Raw genomic sequence first — 20,885 nt, 5'->3', positions numbered from 1 at the left:
CCATGTCAAAATCAGATTCATTCACTCAGCTGAAATAAGACCGTTTCTCAGCCATTTGAGGTGAAGTGGAAAAAGTTCCTATCATATACCATATAATTGTATAAGAGTGTGAGCATCAATACTATGGAAGGGTAAATATCACTCCTCTGTAAAAGCCCACTGAGTGGTCAGTATGTCTAAAAATGTGATGCCTAAGTTCAGTCCATTTACTATTTTGCCCTCATTTGCAATGAAACCAACATGATGTTTGGTGCTGTATTTACAAGTTTAGAAATAGTAACTTTAATTCCTCCGAACATACTTTTGCCATTGTGGCCCATTACCTCAATCTTTGTCTCATCTGACCAAACAATGTTTTCTCAGGGTTACATCTGGCTTGTCCATAATTGAAGTTGCAAAATACTAGTTGAGCTTCAAGTTGTTGACTTCTTAGAAGGCACTTTCTGTTACTGTTGCTACTGCTTTGGTCAGTAGTCTCTAAGTTCTAGCTAATGTTAATAACACTTCACTTACAAATAATAATCAGATTTTAAAGCTCAGCCAAAATTATACAGAGCCAGGATGTTCTGCTCAGAGAGCCACTGTATTTTAAATTTGTTTATTGCAGTTGAAAGCATCTTATGACTGTGAGTCAGTCCTTGTGATGATAGCAACTAATGAATGACTGACCTTTATTTTCATCCCTGACCACCAGCAAAATGACGGTCAGTTTACGGTGATCCAGTTGGTGGGAATGCTTCGTGGGATATCAGCAGGGATGAAATACCTCTCAGAAATGAATTACGTCCATCGTGACTTGGCTGCACGAAACATCCTCGTCAACAGCAACTTGGTGTGCAAAGTTTCTGACTTTGGCCTGTCACGCTATCTGCAGGAAGACACGTCGGATCCCAGCTACACCAGCTCTCTGGTGAGTGTTTTTAATTCGCTCTTTTATTTCGCTTCTGTGCATTGGTTAATCCCCCTTGACTAATCTAGTAGTTAGAATTTAAAGTCTCGATGCATTTATTTTACTGACATACAGCAATTTAAAAACACCCTTCAAACCATGTCAGTCAACTTTCGACTTTGACAATATATCATTCTTTTTTGAAGCCCCTTCACCTTTTCAGCATCAGTCATTTTAGAAGAACTGTCACTCGTTTTTTTTTTTTTATTCTTAAGCCCACTCCTCTGCTTTTTGCACTGCGCCGCGAGTCATGGACTGGAGGACTGTCACATCTTCATTAGCGTGGAGACAAGCCTCCTCTGGGAAAGCTCCTCTCTTGTTGGCATGCCCAAAGAGCAGAGAAACCAAAGGGCACTGCAGCTTCTCGAAATGACATCTCCTACCTCTTTCTCTCTCTCTTTCGCTTCCTCATCCCTCTCTCTTCCTCCTCATTCATTATTACTGGGGCATCATGGGAGGCTTTGGCTCCTCATTAACTCCTCTCCGCTACAGATCTGTAATTATTAGCAGCCATCGTTAGTTCATCTTCTGCCTCTCCTCTTCCTAATTCAAAACACACTTTTACACCCTCACAAACACACAGGGCCAGGTCATTAGGACGCAATGCTCGCCTCAGGTTGTGTGGGCGGTTTTGAGAGTCTGCGTGCTTCAGAATGTATGCAAAAGTGTGTTTGTGTGGGGCTCTCACTATGACTGTGTATCCGCTGTCACCTCATTGAATCTGCTTAAGTCTTTTGTTACAAATTAGGTTGTTTACTGCTTGTGGCACATGTGTTTCCATCTGCTACGGTTTTAAATAGATCTCAGACACTTCACAAGTATAAAGTTACACAATAACATTCAAAAGAGGAATACATAAAATCCTTAAAAGGAAAATACTTAAAAAGTACTAAGGCAGTTTTTTTTTTATTTCACAACTATTTTTATTTATCACTGAAATATGACAAGATGGTTATTTTTGCATTTTATGTAATCTGCCTTTTAAATTTCTCCGCTTTTACCACAACTGTCTGGTCCTGGTGGAGATCTTGCTGTAAATGTCTACATTTCATTTTATTTAAAAAATACTGAAATTGCTCGTTTTGTAATACTTCCACTTTAGTAAAAAAGTAATGGTGACAATTTTGCTGATATACAAACCTTAATAATCTGAGCTTGTTGTCAACTTATGTATTGTTTCTGTTACAGCAATGTTTGAGACATTGAACCAAATGCAAAAATGGCAAAATGTGAAAACTCCTGAAAAGAAATCCACTTTAGATGAAGGTGTTTTCATCTCATACAGAAACTGAATTGAATTCTAAATAAATAACGCTCTTTTTGAATTAGGCTGGCCAGACAAAGAAGGTTAAGAGGTCAAACACCACTGGAATAATCTCTGAAAATGCATCTCATCCCAGATGTGCTTATGACTCTAAAACACATTGTGTTCCTAAATGGTATAGCTGAGACATCAATTATTTTTTTAAATGAGGTAGAATGTTGGAAAATGGAAATATGCTTTTTTTTTAAATCATTATTGTGAACTAAGAGTAGATTCCTTTTATTCTGAACTCTTATTACGCTAGAGGCAGATTTAAAATCTCTCATATTTATTTCTAACATCTCTTGTTTTCTTTCAGCCGTGTCCTGTATTTCACCTGCCCCAATCTTTATTTTGTGCTGACAGCCTCCAGTGGCCTCACACACCCGTTTCTAACAGAGTTGCCTGAGAGCGGAAAGTTTAACTTGTTTTACAGAACTGCCATGGGGCTTCCTCTTTTGCAATTGTTTCAGAGTGTACAACAGAAGACTGCAGCTCAGTGGCAGGGTCTTATATATTATGAATAAATATGAATGTAATCTGAATATATTATCTTTAAAGGTATATTTTAGGATGAACATCAGAGGTATTACAATGCCTGCAAACCTTGGGATCAAAACCACTGTGAACACCTGTGAGTTAGCACCACAAAGGTAAAAAAGAAACCTTTCAAATAAACCGCCCTCATCTGAATATAAATATTAAAAAACAATCAAAACAAATTATAATACAAAACAGAGTTTTCTATTGTATTTCTCACCTTCTTAATGGCATTAGAGAAAAACTATTTGGTTTAGAAGTAAGTTTTTTTTGTTGTTGTTTTTTTTTTTTAAAGTGAATGTCAAACAACATTATATTATATTAGCCGATCAGGGAGAGTTGATTGCCAACTGGTGTGATGAGCAGCAGTGTCGTCAAAGCCAGAGGAGATCTGACCTTACATTCGGGTGACTGAGAGCTAATTGCTCCCTAGGAATAGTATGCTTTGTGTGCTTGACCCCTGTGGCTAAACCTTGCTGAATGGGTGTTATTCAGCAACAAAGCTGAATAAGCTGGCTAATATAACAGGGCTCAAAAGGATTCGGTTATAGATTGTGGTCAGTGTTTTGATGTTGGTTAATGCAAGACTCTACAAAGTCTCCTTAAAGGGATTATCTGACCAAGAGAGCTGTCTGACAGTAAGGCACTGAAGGTTTTTGATGAGGTGAGGTGGAGTTTTTCAGGGTACTGCTTTCATAAAATAAGTCAAAGCAGTATTTAAATGCAACTCCACTTCAGTTCAAGAAAGGAGCTCCACATGCCGCAACCTGCTGCCTCTTCTATCCACCTGCAGCTAGCCTTTAACTAAATTAAATTATAACGAAATATCTGCACATTTCCAAGGCATGTGCAGATGTGCGACAAAATTGTCAGCATTATCTGCACATTTTCAAGGCACACTGATTCAGTCTGCCTTGAAATCTTTGGAGCAAACAAACAGCACACACGGCACAAGCACCGTAGGATGTTGTGGTCCTATTTTGTAATTAAGCTGCATGTATCTTATGCCCTTCACTTTCCAGGCTCTGCGGTTATGACCTGATGCTTTAACCAGTCTGTGAACAAGACTTGCATTTTACACAAGGACAACAGAATAAGCAAATTAAATTGCAGTGACAGCCAGTGATTTACATAGTTACCAACGGCCTCCTCGAGCAAATTAATCACCCCTCTCCCTCTGCTGATTTTCTAATTTTTGTCTGCAATTCTGGGCACACCAATTACAGTGCCTGCAGTGTGATGCTGGATCATGGTTGGGAGGACATGCTGGTAATTGTGTTAACCCTGGATGTGGGTTCACTCCAGAGCAGTGCTATGGAGTTTAAGACAGAAGGAGGCTGTCCTCCCTCTCTGTTGGCTGCTCACCAAAGTCATGATTAATTAGGCTTACAAAACAATACTTGAACTTCACTGGTCTTATTAAGGTGCACTGTGTTAATTATTTTAAAGGCTTTAGCCACTGGGTGTTTTATCAACATTCGGTTAGCTTTTGCTTATTTCTTAACATTTCATCTTTGAGTTTATTTTACGTGAGTAAGCCTCCATATCTTGCTCAACAGGAATTACAGAAAAGGTTGCATATTCATTTGTTTCCTGATCAGTCTATTGAATAAGGTAAGAGTTCTTTCCAGGATGTCCAAAAATAAAGCTTTGAAAAATTTATTTTTTTTATATAGCATTCTTTCTCTTAGTCATCCATTCATCCTTTGATATTAAAGTTGTTGTTTTTTTTTGTTCTTTTTTTCTCCCAAAATAATAAGAGCCTACATTTTCAGGTAGGAAGCAGGATTCCTATATTATGGTGCTCTTGGTCAAAACTTTGATCTCACAATAGCAAAATCCTACATTCTTACAGATAGGCTATCCTCATTACCAAAACTGTGAATCTGTGCTAAGTTTCAATTGCTTGAGCGCTAATGTCTTCCGCTTCTGTTTTATTCCTGCATCTCTTGCTGTTTTCCTAAAGATGCAATTTTCATCCTTAGGTATATTTTAGATTTACTTTGCTCCCTCCTAGAAATAAGTGATAATCTGATAACAGCTCCAGTCAGTTTAATAAAAGTGTAGCCTTGGCATCACTTCCTTCTTTGGGCATATTTCTTGTGCTCATAAAGTGCAAATATCATTTAGAAGAGAGAACAAAACTGAAGGCGTAAAATTGTGGTGAAGGCATTAAATTTGTCCGTAGAAACATTGTTTTGAGGAGAAGCTGGGCTTATTTATAAGCGAGGAAGATTTTTTTTGCCATCCACAGGGAGACTTATAGAAAAGTAGCATAACATCTGAAAGTTAAAACAAGAAATCTTACTCTGAAATTGAAAATTTTCTTACATTTTTGAAAAACAAACACATCTTGGAGAAACATTTAGACACCCTTCTCCATATACGGTGGCACTCCCCAGTGTATTCCAGGGAGCCCAAGGACCCTCAGGTCAAAAGGAATAGAACTCAATTAATCGAGTTCTGATTCTGCCCCAAGTTTTCCTTCCAGTGGACTGACCAGATGTCCAAGCACATTCATTGATTTCTCTTCATAACAGTAGTTGTATTCTGGGCTCCCTACAGATGATGAGTCCAGTCACTTTCTGGAGGACGCTCATTTTAGCTGCTGCTATCCAAAATTTTCTTTCAGTATTGATCGATATCTCATGACCAAAGGCAAGAATCAAAATCAGTAAATCAAGACATTCTTTAATCACATCTCTTTCTTCCCCACAAATCACAGACTCTATTTTGCCATCACTTTTGAGCAAGTTCAAATCATACTTAAACTCCTATGCTCGAGGGAAATGTGTCTTTCACAAAACACTTCCAGTCTGGTTATAGATGCCAGCCTTATATTGCATAGTTACAGATTTAATGCATATTTTTGTGCAGAGAAGCCACCGCATGTAGAATTGCACACATTTGTTTGGGAGTTTCTGTGATGTGCACACATATTATATCCATAACGGAGGTTTTATTCTCAATGTACAGTCGAGGGCTCAGCTGGTGATGTCAAGACTGTCAACTGCTCATGTCATGGAAACCTCACCAATGTGATTAGATATTTATGTTATTATATACACTCACATACAATTCCTTATGTGTCTTAAGAGGTGATTGTGTATCTGCCTCTATGTTTGCCTGTGCCATTGATGCTGAGAGAGGCTGAAAGGCAGGATCACAAAGAACCGGTAACAAAGCTCATCCATCAAATCCCCATGACCTGCGTGACATTCTTTCAGATTCGCTCCAGCGCTCACACTATGCGGACTACCCCGTTGTTTCTGTCATTTGTTTGTTTACTATTAGCATCCCGTCCTACTCTCACTGCTTTCAGGGCAACAAGTTGTTGTTTTTGTTGTTGTTTTTGTTTTTTTTAACATGCTTTTTTGTTTACTGTAAAACATATATACACTCAGAGTTAAGGTGATAGATTCATGGTTAATGAGGTGCAAGTCCATAATGATGATGTGGATGCCTTTCTTTTGTCTTTACATTTGTCTTTTTCTACACAGTTGTCCTCCGTGTCTCCCATGTGATTTATTTGTTTGTTCTTTTTTTTTAATTTAGTAGCTTAGCATTTGCACCATGGAAATTTATACAATACGAACAAGTAGAGAGGGGTTGACCTCTCCTGCCCAGGATGTCTTCACTTCCAGTGTGGACATCCTTCAAACAGCAACATGTTTGGAGTGATCAAACAAGCTACTGGAAATGAACCCAATCAAGCACAAGCATATTGCTTTAAATCATTATTTTCTTTAACCTGCAGATGATGACAAAAGGGGATGTTCTTTAAATACAGTGGAGATTAAGATGAATAAGCCATTTAATATTAACTGGTTTAAGTAAATAGGACATCTAAAAAGTTAATATAATATGAGCCAGGTATAAATTGTAAAAACAACAAAGAAACATACCTGGTTTCTGTAACAAAGTGTATTCATCCGCATAAATTGTTAGTTTGATTTATACCTTCTGTCATATTTGCCACAGTGAGTATAAGTAGGGCTTTGATTTGCCATCTGTGACTGTTTGACTGTATTTGCATTCTCACAATGAAACAAATTATCACGTAATCCTGCTCACTAAACCAGAGGAAAAGATACCTGATTTATTTGAAAACTCTCAATAAATGTGCTTCTGCACAGAATGCAAAGTTACAAAGGAGAAATTTGTTATTTTAGTTAATCAAAACCAGACTTTTTCAAAACTTAAATTTGCAAAACACAAGGCATGGCATAAACATTTAATATACATACCTTTATATTGCTATCACTTCAGGCTGAGAAAAATGTTTGCTTGTCTTAATCTAATTTTACCCCTATTTGTTCAGATTGTATTTCCCTGCTCGTAATTCAAATGTGTATACTTAAAATAATCCACACACTGAAGATAGACCTTTGATGTAAGAAATCTGCCTTCTATTTGGATAAACTGTCTAAATTTCAGCTTCCCTTATTCTCAATAACAGCTCACTTAGAAATATTACAGAACTAAATCTCAGCAAAAATAAACACAGTTAGTGGCATAGCTGTTAAGATTCAGCTAAATATCATTCTATATTTTAATGCCAAATTTTGGGAACAAAAAGGGGAGTGGAAGACCACATGCTGAGGCATAAAACTCCCAACACATCAATTTTAGCCCTTTAGTGTTTTTATAACATGGCACTTCTCAACTACACTCCCAGTAGCTCTGAAGGGAAAAATTAGGGCTATTCAGCTTTCGCCCCAGTTAGATAAGTGATTGTAATTGCTTATATCCCACATTCTCTGAAGAAATTGAGGCCAAGGTCAATTTCTAAAATTAGATTTTAACACAAAAGAGAGATAGATACTAGCTGGATTTAATTTGGTGGTGCCAGTAGATGGTATCAAAAGGCCTGTTTTAAAACCTGGAGAATTGATTTGGTCTAAATTTTCAACTTAATGCTAGTAAGTGCTATAGATTCTGATGAAGAATATATTTAAAAAATGCTGAAGTGTTTTAATCACAATGGCTTTCCCCTCAATACACTTCCATAATGATTTGTGAATTTCATATCTTATAGTTGTGATGTCAGCAGACAAAATTCCCACCTGTTTCTCTTTAAACTTCTCCACAACTCGATTCCTGACCCATATGATGTGTTTCTTTGTTTCCATGTCAGCATTTGCTTATTAATGTCCTCTCACATACCTCTGAGTCCTTCACAAAGAAGCTGTATGTATAATGAGTTTTAATTATACAGGTGGGATCCATTCAATACCTTGGTGACTTCATAGATATCAGTTTAAAAGGTGCTCATTAAATTGCATTGCTCATTTTTTGATGTTTTGAGAAGCGGGATAACTATTAAAACAAAGTATTAATTGTGGTTACAACTTTATAAAATACCTTAATGGGCTTGAATATTGTGAGGGGATTGTTGCAGAATGTTGTGACTACTAGACTGTTTAGAATTTATGTAGTGTATACAAGCTTTGGGGAAAAAGATTTCCACAAAGTTTTACATTAATTCATTTAAATACTTGTTGGAATACCTCTGTTCATTTCCATTAGACATTATTGAAAAGAAAGTCAGACAAGTCATCAAATGACTTTGGGTGTATTTTATTCTTTTTCTTATGCCCTCCACCTCTCAAGTCCTGCTGTCACTCATCCTCTCTGGCTCTAACTGCATGTCTTCACTCTTTTTCTCATTCTGTTTGGGCAGACATCCAGGGCAGATCGTTGCACTCAGGATTTCATTAAAACTATGTTGATGGAGCACTCTGCCCAGCCTAAGTAAATGTGCTCAAGCCCATTTGAGTGTGCATTGTTTGGAAATGGATTACTGACGTTCGTGACGTAAAGGCATCGAAGAGAGGGAAGGAATGGGAGGCGAGGGGCAGGGAGAAAGTTTTTCATAGTTAACTTCCAGATGGCTTAGAAAGTTTATTCAGAGTCCCTAAATGCCTCGTAAGAGGAAAAAAAAGCTGAGTAAAAACAAAATGCACTGGGCTTTTCTACAGCAAGCTTATCTGGAAGATGTTAGTGACAACTGTTCACTGTTCTGTGACGGGTATTTGTGTTCTAAATTTTACCACATTCCACATACAGCACGTCGTTGACAATCTACATGAAGTGATCTGCACACTAGTGGATTCACAGCTCATGCTAGCACCACGTCTTGACAGGTGTATCATGCCCTGACAAAGTGTAACACATTCACAAGAGACACCACATGTCACCTGACCACCAAACGTTTGTCCTTTGTCTCAGATCTGGTTGTGAAAGGAAAACATTCGTTTCAGCAAAATACCTGTTAAACTGACAGTCTCTGCACGTCCTCTTTACTGTGACATTTCAGGCTTATCGCAAGCTGTCACTTCTAGTCACAACCTGTCAGAGGCGGTCACAAGCAGGTGGAGGCAGTCACGTTCTGTAATCTCACTTTGTTGATGCAAAGATTTCAACACGTTCAAATGTTGGCTCAAATTTCTCTGCCCTGGAATTCTGTGTGCAAACATGGCTAGATGTATTATCAACTCTTATGTAAGAAGTAACTTTGTTTTTTGTTTTGGTTTTTTTTTCTTGTTCACATAAATTTCATATTTTCACATGCTCTTGAATCTTTCCTTTTTATTTGAAGACCCAAAATTCATCAAGCAGAAAATGGAACCACCCAACATGGCTAAAAAATCAAGCACTGTGTGTCACCTACTTTAGTTATTTTCCAGAGAGTTTGTGGGGTATATCATTGGATTTTTCTCCATTCGAGGTTGAGAAGTTCTGATGCTGCTGTGACTATGAACTCTAGCTCTTCTCCACAGAGTCTGAGGTGGTTGTCCGTGAATGGAGTTAGAAATAATTTTCTTTAATACTGACAGAGAAAACAGAAACTGCAGCATATATATATATAGATATATATTTTATTAGAATGGATCCTAATAAGATCGATTCTTATTAGGATGTTGTCCTAATAAGAACATTCGTAATGGTAAGTGCCATTATTCACATTGACATGAATCCTGTATCAACTTGGCCTGAAAGGGCACTCTTAGAGGAATAAGTTATTACTCCAGAAGCGACCCAAAAAGAAGAATTACAATTTGCAAATATTCATAGTTAGCAACCATCTTAATTTTTGGAGAGATGATTTGTTGTCTGAAGAAACTAGAATAAATGTCATTGACCATAGTGTCAATTGTTACATTTTAAGGACTATGTGGGATGCTTGCAAGTTTGATGACATTAATCTGTCAGTGAAATATGGGGGTGGTAGAATCACGTGCGATGTTGTTGGAGGGAATGCTTCACTTCACAAAATAGATGCATGAGGAAAGTGGAATGCAGTGGAAAGTTGAAGTTACATATGAAGACATCAGCCAGGACGTTCGGGGACAATTGAGTCTTTCAAACAGGCAAATATCTAAATTACTCCAACAAATAACTAAAAGAGTGGCTTAGGAACCACAAACTCAAAGTTTTTGAGGAGTCTTAACAATGCTCTCATCTCATTCTTATTTTTTTATATAAGCTACAGACCAACTCTGACAATATTTTCATACACTAGTCCAGGGGTGTCAAACTCCAGTCCTCAAGGGCCGCTGTCCTGCAACTTTTAGATGTGCTTCTGCTGCGCCACACCTGAACAGAATAATTAGGTCATTAGCAAGGCTCTGGGGAGCTGATCTACACAAGGAGGAGGTGATTAAGCCATTACATGCCAGTGTTTTGTACCTGTGGCACATCTAAAAACTGCAGGACACCGACCCTTGAGGACAGGAGTTTGACACCTGTGCACTAGTCTTTAAGATGTGGCTAGGAACTTTATTAGCAGCATCCCTCATAGCACTGTTCCAACAACAGAACATAAGTAACATCCCCTGTGCCCCCTAAATATCTCTTTACTGGTATTGATGCGTTTTGTGCTTAAGAAAGTGCTTACTATGATTTCGCTTCCCTCTTTGTCTATTCATGTCAGTCAGCACTGTATGTTGTTAAAACTGGGTTTTGGCAGAGCTAGTAATGGCCCAGAGGAGTAATTACTAAAGAGTGTACATAGACATCTGTGACTCAGTTGACTTAAAAATAGTATGACTAATGTCTGTCCCACTGGTAGTGTGAAAACAGCTTTACTCGAAGCTTTACTCAGCCTATTTCAGCAACTCCCAGCTCATATCTTAATAGGGTCCTGGGGCAACAGACCAAATGTACAAACTGAGAAAAAGCAGCAAGGAAGTTATGTCAAAGAAGGATTGTAATAGACAACATTTTGCTTCCAGCTAGTTTTTGTTTTTTTTGGTTACTTTGTATTTATAACCTCATCTTTAATCTCAGATATGCTCATTCAAACAGTCTTTTACGTGAGACATCGATCATTCTAAATGTTGCTGCAAATATTATTTTTTTCCTGTTTCTGAATAATTTCTTCCTTCAGCCATAAGCATGAACCAGACAGCAAACCCCTGAGTTCTCAGTGGATATAAAACAATCCAGATGGAAACCGAAATGAGGTATAAGAATAGACATGAGAAGCTCTGAAATTATTGCATTTGATAGCATTTATTCACTTAGTTTATAACAACTGAAGGAAACATAGTTATTTTATTGTACTATAAAATAGGACTATGTGCCTGAGAAATACATTACACTGTCCCTTTATCATTCTCTTTTTGCCGTATATATCCAAGTATCTCCAATTAATTTTAATCAAATTTGCTCGTAAAGCTATGTTTGACTTTTGTTTTTCTCCTGTGATTACAAATTTGAGTTGTTCACAAAAAAAAATATTAAACAAAGGCAGAGCTATTAGGAAATCTGTTTGCAGGACACTAGGAGAAATAATATTTATGTTGTAAAATTGTCTCCATGCAATATATGAACCATAACAAAAACATGAATAAAGCTGACAAGGGTGGAATCGGGGGAGATGAGGCTCAATTAAATATTAAAATATTAAGTTAAATTAATAAATTACATTTTAGATTAATAATTGAAGTTATCAAAGAAACATTTATAATGATGTGGTTTCAACTAGACTCTTTGGTGGAGGAAAATCAAAGAATTTATTATAGAAAACCAGCTAAGAACTGTCTCTCGCCCCAAAACTGAAGAATGTGTGAGCAGACAGTATACATAAGAGCATGGATTTTAACCTGATAGAGGAAGTTAAACTATGAAAATAGAGCTCCAGGATTCAATACAGAAAATTTTTTTTGAAGGGACATTAAATTTGAGCATAGAAAGATGTGATCATCCAAGATTTTTAGAGTGATAGCAGTATGATGTGTGCAATGAAAATATAGACCACTGCTCTTAAATTGAACATTTATCCTGTTATGCTGTGGAAAAATCCCGCCTAAATTCCTCCTAGCAGCCTTTGTATTATCACATTTCTGTGTGTTCAGTCATGTATTCAAATTCTCCACTTCAGTAGTACAACATAACACTGACCTGCAGAACATGATCATAATACAAATAGATGTATTACCAAAAAAGGAAACTGTTGGACATAAGCATGCAATTTGGAAAGATCCCAAAGAAACTTTATCTGTGTGTTATTCTCCTCACTGGGGGTGGTCTGTGCCTGTTTCTCTTGGGTTTGTTTCCAACAGGGACTTATCTCCAAATGCTCAGGTTCAGTTAATTGGCATTATTAAGCTACTGGCGAGCTCTACTCAGATGTGAATGAAGGGAGCATGGTCAGGCATGTACATGTCTGTCTGCCTAGTTAGACATGTGGGCGTTCACGCACAAACATCTCCGTCTGTGAATATGTTACCAGCTGAGACTGCTTTGGTGTGTGCATGGAATTTAAAGCAAGCGGCTGTCAATTTCATTCAAGAGGGCACGTGGCATGCCTTAGGCCCTGGTAGCCCAATTACAGCCAGTAACGCTCAATGAAGGAACAGAAGCCCAGATCTATCTCCCTTTCTTCAGACAAGACAGTAGTAAATGTAATGTCGGTCGATGACTGTGCAGTCACTCCTGGGACGGAAGCAGAATCTTATGAATGTTTTGGCTTTAGGTGAATGAATACACAGGGTGGATGAAGAAAGAAAGGAGAGTAAACTCAAGTCTTGTGGTATTCAGGATAAAATTGCTCGCTGTAGTTTAACCCAAGCGGAAAAGAAATCAACCTTATCAAAACGTTAAAATATCTCTAACGTGTTAATTCTGTCTTTCTATTTCTTAGGGTGGAAAGATCCCAGTAAGGTGGACAGCTCCAGAGGCCATTGCTTACAGAAAGTTCACCTCAGCCAGTGATGTGTGGAGTTATGGTATCGTCATGTGGGAGGTGATGTCATACGGAGAGAGGCCTTACTGGGACATGTCCAACCAGGATGTAAGTGATTTAAAATATGTTTCTTTTGGGGGTTTTTTGTGAAATCATGATTTTCTCTCAAAAACACAGCGGTGAACTGTGGCTCTAATAATAGAGCTTTATTCATTCAAAAAAAAAAAAAAAAAACAATACCATCAAATCCCCCACAATCATTTTTCTCTCAAGGAAACCACTAAATGAGACACACTCATAAAACAGGTTGTTGGATTCAAAACTGCAGACTCTAACTCTATATCAAGTGAGTAAAGTTTTATTTGTACAGCACTTTTTAAAGAATAGGATGGAAAATGCTAGAGACAAAATGCACCATGAAGCCACAATAAAAGTACTGCATAATGCATACAAAATATGTACATTTGCAAAGAAACCATAAAACATAATACAGCTAAGTAAAAAAATACATTTAGGGAATAGATAGGCCTACAGGAGGGATTTAAGATGGTCAGCATTATCATCCTAATGCTCTGCAGAAGACAATCTAGATCATGGTATAATTAGAAGACCTTGATATGAAAGTCTAAGTGGTTCAGGTGTTAATATACTTAATTTTGCTAAGGAATCTCCTTGGTTTTCAGCAAATATGTGATCAAGCAGAACCACATTACCAGTGAAATGACTTTTCTAAGCTGACAGCTCATAAGACAACTACACCCAAAAAGACCAAATGGCACACACACATATCAGTCAGATATTACAACAAGAGACTAAGTCAAATGTCATAAATTTTATACTGAGCAAAACTGAGAAAAGCTTCCAGCATGTATGTGTCATTCACTTAGATAAAAGGAACCCAAAGCAGACTCAAAGCCAATGGCAAGGTTTCTGGTTTAAAGGATGTCAAGACTACAAGATGATAATTGTTTTGTAGATTTATTTAGATTAAGCTTTGTAGCAGCAGAGCTGGTGCAACTGGGACTGAAGATGGAGAATAGAAGATTAGAAAAAACCACAACCTATTTCAAATACTGTCAGCAAATTTAGAGGCCAGGACTAAATGTTTCACTCAATCAAAGGATTTGACATTGAGCAGGTATAGAGCCTGCGTACTTATGGTGATTGAAAACAGCTGTCCCTTGGTCACACCCATAAAATGTTCTGTAGCCAGTTAGTTGAAATCTCTTCCAGCAACAGAACCATTTTTCCATCTGATTTCAGTGTCCCTGTGTCTGTTTCTAGCTCTGTCTCCTACAAAAACTGTCAATAGGTCAGCTGAAAAATGTTAAAAGAATGAAGGAAACAGACTGAGAATGAATGAAAATATAAGTGGTTAATCAAAGCTATTATCAGAATTTACACTTTCAGTAATTGTAAAGGTGAATGTATACAGATAATGAAGCAGAATATCCAAGATACCAAAAGACTGCAAAATCCAGCTTATTTTACACCATTATATCAGAAGATATGCATCTCCCTGATCTTTTCATATCTTAGAATATTTGTGACATTAAATCATTTCACACTTTCTGTTTAGTGGTCAACTTAGGGACTTACTTAAATAGATTGAAGACCTTGATGGTTTGCCACTCTGCATTTGCTTGACAGATATAAGCAACAATTCATTTTTATAAAAAGGCCAGTTACATATTTTATGTGATCAAATCTGCGGGAAAGCATTTAGTGATTAATATAATCATTTCAAGAGATTACTAGAAATAAAAACATAATGTTATACACTAGTGTATAACATAATGTTATGTTCAAAACATTACCCTTTTTGAAATGTGGGCTTATTATTTTGTCATCTAGTGTCTACTTTTCATTTTTGACTTTTTTGCTTCTCAGGAAGCTCAAAGTTTCCTTTAATTGCTGAAAGAAAAAGGGCACAAGCCACCTGTTTTTTCATGTTAGAGTTGCTCCAAACAAGCTACTGGGCAGGCATTAGGCAAAAGTATCTTTTGTGATGTACACAAGTAAAGGAGGGGAAAAAGGCCTGCAACACAAGCAAACCATTGTAGACAGTTCAGAGGCTGCCTTCTGTGGGGGAGAATAAGTCTTTGTAGCACCACTGTTTCATTTTATACAAAGCTGTTTTTTCCCTTCCAAACAAAGCTCCGATGCTGGGCTGCAGGGATGGATTTTTTTTGGCAGGGAAATGCATGTGTACACTCTGTTTCTGTAAACAGAAAAGCTGCAACTTTCTGACAGTATGGAAGAAATTGCGTTAAATTTACACCATATGCCATTTAAGAGTTGGTAGCTTCTCGGGAAGTTCAACTTTTGGAAAATTATTGAAAGGGATAATACCCTTTCAAATATTTAACTTAAATAAGTCTCAGAAAAATCACTCCATCCTATAAAATTATGTGACCTGTATGCATGTGTGTATGTAAAGACCAACCCAAACACAATTAAGGATATCTTGTGTGAAAAAGGAAGCTGTAATAAATCACCTTTTTCATCCACACTATCGCTGAAGATGTCCTTGACTCTGACTTTGAAAGCAGACTTATTATAGGCAAAGCCTCACACTATCCCTTTCCTTCCTGGCCAGCTTTTGAGAGCAATGAATGATTGCTGAGAGCTCTGCTTTGTTCCCCGTGTCCGCTTGGATAAGATCCATACTCACAGGCACCAACACAAACACACACAACCACTGGAAGTGGTCCCATACTATGAGGTCTTTCTCCCTAAGCTTCCCTTAGTGAGAAGACGAGCCAACCATCAGGCCTCTGTGGACCTCACTCCACCGGGACAGTCCAACCAAGCAGATGTTGCCTCAGTGGGCCAGCAGCAAGCACTGCCTGGTGGGACTGATGCCACTCAGCATGTCCGCCTCCTCCGAGCACGCACATATTCAGGCACTTACAAACACACGCCTTCTCGCATCCTCTTACACACCCACACAAAAGTAAAAGCTGCTGGTTTCCTTTTTTTTTCTTTTAAATCCATCTTCCTCAATATAGCCTTCAAGTTCCCTATTATATGCTCCCATCTTGTATTTTTCCTGTCTTCTTCATGTGTGACATTTAAGTAGATTTTATTGAGCTACACTCCGCTTCAAAACTGAGTCTTTAAACTACAGAAACTTTCTTACAGAGAAGAGTATTTTACCCTGGGTTTTACACTTGAAGTGTAATTTGCAGCCAAGCATTTTAGATAAAAAAAGAGCACATAATGTACGTATACTGTTACTAGTCTGTAAAAGGGTTTTTTGGGCTTTTTGTGAAGTTTTGTTCTGAAATGCCAATCTAAAGACACTTTTGTTATTAAGAGATTTTTATAGATATATTCACACCAGACATGTTATTAATCACACCTTGTTAGTACCTGGTTGAACCGACCTTTACTTTCAGAATGGCTTTAATTTCTTATGGCCTAGATTTAGCACAATGTTCAAAACATTCCTGCATGTAATTCTGCATATTTTGATTCAAATAGATTTTTTTTAAAAAAGCATCACCCATTTCCTTAGCTGCAAATATGTGATGTGAATCTACAATTTTAACTCATTGTAAAGGTCTCTTTTGTATTGAGATCAAGTAACTGTGATCACACAGAGATTGATTTTATGTCTACTTAGAAATAAACATTGTCTGCAATGATACTAAAGTAGGCTGTGGCATTCAAACAATGATAAATAGAAAGATAGTCACACCATTACACCCACCTCCTTGAACTACTGATACAAGGTAGAGTAAATTCACATTTTCATATTGTTTTCTCACATTTCTGACCCTAACAATTCAGTGTCTAAAATCAAGACTTCAGAACAAGCAATATTTGTCCTATTTGTTTTTGTTTATTTTTCACAATCCTATGTATATTGTTCTTAGCTAACATGTGAAACTCAGTATTATCCTATGTAACTGAAGCCCTTTTTAATTTAATGTCCAACCTTCTGAATTTGCAGAGATGGTATTCCACAGACCTTGGTTGTAACAAGTGTGTGTTTCCACTACTCTTTCTCTCATCATGATCCAGTCTGCCTATTATTATTATTATTATTATTATTTTTACCCCTGATACTTCCAAAACAGTTGTCTACACAATTGGCATGCTCTGGATCTTTTCAACAATTTATACATGGAAAGTTCCCTAAATCAATTTTCTTTACCATTCTGATGCTGAATTTGAAATTTAGTAAGCTGTTTTCACCATGTCTAAATCCCCGGAATGGCTGCCCTATGATTGTCAGACTCTTTATGTAAACAGGCAAAGTAACAGTTGTGCCTAATAAAGTAGCTTATGTGTGGTATCTATACTAAACCTGCATTGTATACTGTATTCACTACACTTTAGTTGTAAATACATGCAGTAATTTAGTTCACCTAAACACTTCACTAATTTTGACTTGTCTAAGTCTCTTACAAGTAAAAGGCCATCATACCTGTGAAGTCTTTAAAAGGCAGGTGTCAAGTGCATGTTTTCTAAAGAGTTAATTATTTCAAATCTTCCATTCTCTCACTGACTCCTGCAGTGACACCACTATTGTTTCACTTCCACTCTGCTTCCCCACTTTGTCCTCCAGGGCTGACATGATTGGCTAGTGTCAGGAGGAAGGGCACATTAGCCTGAATGCAAACTGTCACTTGAGCAACGAACAGCAGTTGGCCTATATTATAGCAGCAGAGGGGTGCTGGCAGGGCCAATTTGAGGCATCGAAGAGAGTGCCATAATTATTCAGATACATTTACAAAAATAAAAAATATTTAAGTTTGTGTTATTGTTCACCTAACAGATGGAAAAAAAAAAATAAAAATAAATAAATAAATCATCATCTGTGCAGACACAAAATGCAAGTTATCAGAAGAAAGTTTCACATAATCTAAGTATTCAGATGTGTGGATTTAAAGGTTTTAGTCTGTATTAGACAGCTTTCGTTTAAAACAAATAAAGCCAGAATTCTCCACAAGAGAGACTAAATAAGACAGTGACTACTAATAACAGCTCTCCAGACCTTTGTTTCAAACGTTCAGAATTATCCAAATGTTAACAGCAGGTTTGCAGCTCCAACTAAAACTGTCACATCACTCAAAGTGTTCTTATTATCTCTTAGGTAATCAATGCTATTGAGCAGGATTATCGTTTGCCACCACCCATGGACTGCCCCAGCGCCTTGCACCAACTGATGCTGGACTGCTGGCAGAAAGATCGCAACGTACGACCTCGCTTTGCAGATATTGTCAGCACCCTCGACAAAATGATCCGCAATCCCACCAGCCTAAAAGCTGTAGCCAACATCCCTGCTGTGTGAGTATAGCACTTCACTAGACAGAAACACACAAAAACACCCTTAACTTGATATTAAAAATGCTTTTCATCTGTTTATGTGGACCAAGTTCCCACACACAACCTGCACAAGCTAGCTTACTATTTGTGTTTATTTTTATCACCTCATAAAATAATAATGGTCTTATTACTGTTGATTGCATCAAACTTGAACTTTTCCCTTGCTGCTTTTCTTTCCGCCCATTGAATCCTCAAACTTTCAGGGAGTTTCACTTTAGTCATAGTCATTCAATAATAAGGCAAACACATTATGAAAATGTGTAGAAACAACTTATAAACAAAAAGGAGATATTCGGAATACATTTTGCTTTCAGAAAAAAGTTGTATTAATTTATTATTAAAAGAATATACTTTTTTCCTGATTTCTGTATTTTGCATTTGGTACAATATATACACTATAAAAATACATTTTATAGACCACTAAATATCAGATATTTATAAAATTATTTTAGAACTGCTTATTAGTTTGAAAAATATATTTAATAAATGGATAAAATTTCTAATTGGCTACTATATCTTCGTAAAATGTCTGACCTCATCATTTGGATAAGACTTTGCAGAAGAAAATAACTTTTATTCTTAACCATGCCATCATGTGCATTGGTGCAGCAGAGAATGGAAGGGTGGATGTTTATTTTTAAATGGGTGTACTGTGAGCTAATGTATCAACTCAGTGAAAGCTAAGGAATATCATAAGACAAGTTAAAATCTATCCTAAGACTTCTGTCTTAGGATAGTTCTTAACTATCATTATGTTCTATATTGGAGCAAGAACTAAATTTTGCATTTTAGCAAGCTTAGCAGCAACACTAATGCTAAAGTTCAGCATTATAAGCAACCTGAGCTTCTTAACCCTTATTAACTGTGATTATCAGTGAAAATGTTTATGTGGCATCTTCAACTAGTTAGTTACAATTCTAGTTCTAATGTCAAACTTGCCAGCAAACTGAGGCTTATTATCATGAAACAGTTCAGTGCCAATAAATGGTACGTCTTTGCTGTAGATGCCAGTGAAAAAGTGTACATGCCACTTTGCTGGGATAAATTTAAAAGTCTTTCTACTATTTCATTAAGATTACATGCTATAATCATAAATTTATTCTTATTTTTATTTTCTCTGTGGGGATAGACCAGATGAGGTAAAAGTCTAGAAAAAAAATAGGATTTGAACTACTTTCATTTTTGTCCAAAAATGCTCTTTCTTTTGATAATTTTGCTGAGTACTTAGTTTATTTAAAGTGGCTTGAAATTCTGTAAGATTATATTAGTAATTGAACACTTTGACTTACATTTTTATAAATATTTACTTGATCAGATTATATCAGGTTGTTTGATCCATGTACAACAGTGACTGGATATAGTTTTTTTCCCTTCACTTTCTACACAGATTCTGTGAATCTCTGGGTTGACTGAGCTACTGAGGGTCAGTCAGAAACTTAAAGGTATTTGGTTTGGCATTGGGATTTGGCTGGCTGCCATGTTGCCCTAGGTGTAATCCCAGCTATGTGTCAGACTGAGGTTTTGCAGCAGGGCATGTTCTTACTCTTAGGTCTTTAAGGTGTTGGGACAACTTCCCACAGCCATAATGAGCATTCTTGTATAAACAGTACTGCTCAGATGATGGGTGCCAAGTTACCTAACATTTTTATTTTTCATTTTTGTTCTCTTTCAAACATAGATAGATATTGTGTCTTTTCATACACACCTACACAAATAAGAACCTCACAGTTGCTCTTGTTTTCTTAAAACACTGCTCACTTAATATTGCATGAAAGTTCTTTTCTCCCTCTCATCTCACCTGCTCCTCCTCGTCTCCTCCAGGCCTTCTCAGCCATTGTTGGACAGATCCATACCTGACTTCAACACCTTCAGTTCGGTAGAGGACTGGCTTGCTGCCATCAAGATGAGCCAGTACAGAGACAACTTCCTCAACTCAGGCTTTACCTCCCTGCAGCTTGTGGCTCAGATGACCTCAGAGTGAGTTCACTAGCTTGTGTAAAATTAAGTATTTCAAAACCGTATGACTGTCGACAGGAAATTTATTTACCACCTCTTGGATTGTTCATCGGTGTGGTTATTGTCAATTGTTCCTAAATGTTTTTTGCTAAAGTAATCACATTGCTCAGACCAGAGATCCTCAAATGCAGGCCTGTAACTTTTACATGCGTCCCTGGTTCAACACACCTCAGTCACAAAGCGGAATCACCTCCTGAGTGTTGTCACGTTCTCCAGAGTACTGCTAATGACCTGATTATTTAACGGAGGTGTGGTGAAGAAGAGTCGCATCTAAAGCCTGGAGGACATCAGCCCCAGGGGGCCTGGATTTGAGGTCCCTGGCTGACCCCTTTCTCCAGTCTGTCATTCTGCAACCAGAAAGTCTAGTGTATTTTGTTGGAATTTTAAATGACAGACATAAAATTCCATAAATTAATACATAGTAAGACACAAGTGTGGCATGCAAGAAAAATGGTAACATGTTTTTGCAAATAAAAAATCTGAAATGGGATATCCCTCTTCAAAATAGCTGAGTCTCTGCCAGCTTGATTGAAGAACATCTCTGAACA

General features: G+C 37.3%; 1 protein-coding gene across 2 annotated transcripts in view; it reads left to right on the top strand.

Annotated features, from left to right (window-relative positions):
- Nucleotides 1-20,885, top strand: part of LOC122841089 (ephrin type-B receptor 1) — a 171,970-nt gene that overhangs the window by 147,619 nt on the left and 3,466 nt on the right. For both annotated transcript variants that reach the window (XM_044134091.1, XM_044134089.1), the window contains exons 12-15: nucleotides 695-910; nucleotides 12,943-13,092; nucleotides 18,089-18,282; nucleotides 20,143-20,298. In XM_044134091.1, the coding sequence (XP_043990026.1) occupies nucleotides 695-910; nucleotides 12,943-13,092; nucleotides 18,089-18,282; nucleotides 20,143-20,298 (716 nt within the window). The remainder of the gene's footprint in view (nucleotides 1-694; nucleotides 911-12,942; nucleotides 13,093-18,088; nucleotides 18,283-20,142; nucleotides 20,299-20,885) is intronic.

This window comes from Gambusia affinis, linkage group LG12 (genome assembly GCF_019740435.1).
Source record: "Gambusia affinis linkage group LG12, SWU_Gaff_1.0, whole genome shotgun sequence".
Taxonomy (NCBI): domain Eukaryota; kingdom Metazoa; phylum Chordata; class Actinopteri; order Cyprinodontiformes; family Poeciliidae; genus Gambusia; species Gambusia affinis.
Note: the sequence above shows the minus strand (reverse complement) of the source record. Positions and strands in the feature narration are given on the sequence as shown.